We start from the raw sequence: 3916 nt of genomic DNA, 5'->3' as shown, positions 1-3916 counted from the left end.
ATCAAATGCTATGATATCTGAGCTTTAGGCCAGATGGCTACAGGCCTTGTTGATCTACTGTCATGAAAAAAGAAGCATTGTTACTATTCTGCAGTCAAAGACGACCCCAACCTCGTGGTACCCTATGCAAAATGGAAGGAAATGCTGCCCAGACCTGCACTATCCTCATGATTAGTTGCAGATTCTACTGTTGTGACCCAGTGTTTTCATTGGCTTATTTTCAAAGTAAATTTCCAAGCCTTTCTACCACATCCATCTTAGTTTGGAGGCTCTGCTACAACTTGTTCAGCAAAATTGCTAGTGTTGTTGGGTGCACAAAATTGGTTTCAACTCATATCAACCCTATGTGACAGAGTAGAACTATCCCATAGGGTTTCTTGGCTGTAATCTTTATGAAGCAGATCACCAGATCTTTCGCCTACAGAACCGCTGAGTGGGTTCAAACCACCAACTTTTCACTTAGCAGTTGAGCATTTAACCCTTGTTAAATCAGAGCCCCTTTTATTCAGCAGCATAGCAACATGCAAGCCTCCACTGGCAGATAGTGGTGACTTCACATGAGGTGCACTGGCAGGGAATTGAACCTAGATCTCTCTCCTGCAAGGCAAAAATTCTACCACTGAACCACCAACTTCCACAAACAAACAATAAGATGATTTCTTTTTATTATTTTATTTTCATCAAAGATGCTGGTCCATCAACAACAAAATATATTGTTGGAAAAATTATTGAGATTAAATATATTCACTATAAAATGTCTAAATCAACTAGTCTACCTTCTCTCTTATTTCACATCTCCTGTGTTCCATCTCCTTCAAAATCTAACATAGGTCTCTCCTCTAGGAAATATCCCCTGAATATCTCATTTAACACTCTTTGCATCCACCTCTTAATATCCTTTAAGACCTATATTTTTCACTTATTCTTTCAGCCAGCAAACATTTTAGTAAAACCCACGGGTGTACCTGGTATTTGTCTACGCACCAGAGATCCTAAAATGAACAAGACACAGTCACTACCTTCAAGGACTTTATAATGCAAATAAGTACAACAAAATATTCTAAGTGTTATGATTAAAGACAGCAAGAATATAGACTAGGGTGAAATAATAGGCCAGGATAGATTGCAAAGGAGTGACCCTCAGTCATATATATTTACTGAGAGCTTTGTGCATAAATAGCCTATGCTTTCTGCTTGGGACATTCAATGACAAGTGAGAGCCACACTGGATTCAAGTGGATTATATGTGGAGTGACAAGATTTTCATATAAAAAGAAGACTCTAGATGAATATATTATAGGTGCAAGTGAGCAGTTCAGAAGTTAATCAGTGCTATTCAGAGGAGCTCTGGTGACGTACTGCCTAAGGCATTTGATTGCTAACCAGAAGGTTGGCAGTTCAAACCCACCAGCCACGCCATGGAAGGAAGACTGGGCAATCTACTTCTGTACAGAGTTACTGCCTCAGAAACCCAAAGGGGATCACTAGGAGTTGGAATCAACTCAACAGCAGTGAATTTGCTTTTTTAGTTATAGCAGTTTAGAGGATACAAGTATCTCTTCTAGATTGTCAGAGGAGATATTATTTTAAATGAGTCATGAGATATTGGTAAGAATTTTAAAAAGCATGTGTGGATGGATGGATGGATTATTGCTGCTATGGAGGGCAGGGAGTGGAGAAGTGGGACTCCAGTCAGGAAATGAGCACAAGCAATGTGGTGCCTGAGCAACAGGAAGTAGAGCAGTCTTGTGGTCAGCTTATATAGGACAGAGGAAAAGTGAGTCAAGTTGTTCATACAGATTGGAATCATATTGTGGAAAACCTTGAATGTCAGGAAGAAGAGTTTGGGTGTTATGCTATGGTAATAGACAGTTACCAGGTGTGCTAGGTGAAAGGCAAGGAGAAGTAATCCAATAGCTGAAGATAAGTAGAGAACACTCACTAAACCATTTAAAGAATGTATTTAACTATTTCTTATTAACATCAAATATGCATAATGAAATTATAAACTTCCAGAGGATAATACCACATGCTATTCTTTTCATTCTCCATGCATCCTAGCATTATACTACACCCATGTTGTTGTTGTTGTTAGGCACAGTCGAATCAGTTCTCAAAGTAACACTATGTACAACAGAATAAAACACTGCCCAGTCCCATAGTAGCCTCACAACAGTTGTTATGTTTGAGCCCATTGTTGAAGTCACTATGTCAATCCATCTTGTTGACGGTCTTCTTCCTCCTTTACACTTAACCTGTACTTTACCAAGTATGATGTCCTTCTCCAGGGACTGGTACCTTCTGATAACATGTCCAAAGTACAAGAGATAAAGTCTTGCTATCATCACTTCAATGGAGCATTCTGGCTGTACTTCTTCCAAGACAGATTTGTTCATTGTTCTGGAAGTCCATGGTATAGTTAATATTCTTCACCAAGGCCATAATTCAAATGCATCAATGCTTCTTCAGTCTTCGTTATTCATTGTCCTGTTTTCCCATGTGTATGAAACTACTCCTAACAGATGCTCAATGTGTATTTTTTGAATGAATGGATGAAAATATTATAAACAATATCAGTATTATTAAAGTATTATCAAGTATTATTAAATGTGAATCCACATCCTCTGTGTGTACAATTAAAGTCAGAAGCTGCATTGTCAGATACTGCCCAGTCGAGTTCTGACTTTTATGGCATTTTCCTTTGGTTGCTCTCTTCTTTCAGCTTCCTCAATTCTAATTTCACTATAAGAGGCCATGTACATTACCAGAGACATTCAAGTTTTTATGGATGTATTTTTTATTCTTTTGGAGAAACTGTGCAGATCTCAGAATCATCTGACCACCTAATTCTCTCAAACCCTAACCTCCAGACTTGCTCTGAACCTGGGGAGACCATGTGAACTCAGAGTAATGAGAGAGTCCTGATTGTTCCCAGATCAGAGGACAGGGAGAAGGACAACCTATGGCCTTTTGTCATCAGGGGCCAAAATCAGATCCTCAAACAGTGCTTCTATTCATAGCCACCCTGGCACATGCTTCCAAAGGAGGCCCAAATGTACCACTTCTTCTGAGAGGAATTTTCAACTCTGTCTTAACAGTGCTTTATAACTAATTTCAACATGAAATTCCAGCACAAGTGATCTCATTAAATCATTCTAGGCTGTTCTCTTAAAAAGGATTAGATTCAATAATATCTTGGCACTCGTAGCTTATTTTGTCTAACCCAATCCTCACTAAGAAGTGTTTGTAAAGTCAGGGATGTGGTACAATCCTCATGATGCACCAGCAATGTATATGTGTGCACTTTCATAAAGAGCACACAGTCACAAAATCACTGTTCTCAGGGATTCTAGATAGTGGACTCAATGGAGCCTTGGTACTTTTTCTCTCAATAAAATTCAAAGGCTACTTCTAAGTTACTAGAACTTTTATTCTAAGACACTTGAGCCTTCAAAATTCATTTCTTAAAACATTATCAATAAATATTGCATACTCTAACAATTTGCATGTGGTTTTTATATTAATAGAAGTTGTTTTATTTTTAACTCAGGAAAGAGATACAGAATTCACTAATATGTTTGAGGATCCACTGGAGCAGAAGGTGGAGCTCAGTATAGCTTTGCCAAAGCAGAAGTTCAAGGAGGATCTCACCGACTCCCAGTCCCTATATTACCAGGAGCTGGTAACCAAGTGTCAACTTCAGGTAAGTGAACACACTCCAAACAACCACATACCAAGTTATGACCCAGAATCTGGGGCCAGAAGTACATAAGTTGTTTTGGCTAATAGTTCCAGCTTCTTGTGACCTGGTAATCAGTTTCAACTATTAAGACAAAAACAAAAACTACAGTGAATTCCAAAATGTTAAGACAAAAGGATCTCCAGGGAACTTCTCACAGATTTGACATTTTCAAAG

The 3916-nt window shown here is 38.6% G+C and overlaps 1 protein-coding gene across 1 annotated transcript in view; it reads left to right on the top strand.

Moving 5' to 3' along the window:
• The window catches only part of IMPG1 (interphotoreceptor matrix proteoglycan 1), a 171555-nt gene that overhangs the window by 55878 nt on the left and 111761 nt on the right, over positions 1-3916 (top strand). Inside the window, exon 3 of the mRNA XM_007953258.1 lies at positions 3528-3703. Within this exon, the coding sequence (XP_007951449.1) occupies positions 3528-3703 (176 nt within the window). The remainder of the gene's footprint in view (positions 1-3527; positions 3704-3916) is intronic.

This window comes from Orycteropus afer, unplaced genomic scaffold (assembly GCF_000298275.1).
Source record: "Orycteropus afer afer isolate SDZICR_OR568_19922 unplaced genomic scaffold, OryAfe1.0 scaffold00380, whole genome shotgun sequence".
Classification (NCBI taxonomy): Eukaryota; Metazoa; Chordata; class Mammalia; order Tubulidentata; family Orycteropodidae; genus Orycteropus; species Orycteropus afer.
Note: the sequence above shows the minus strand (reverse complement) of the source record. Positions and strands in the feature narration are given on the sequence as shown.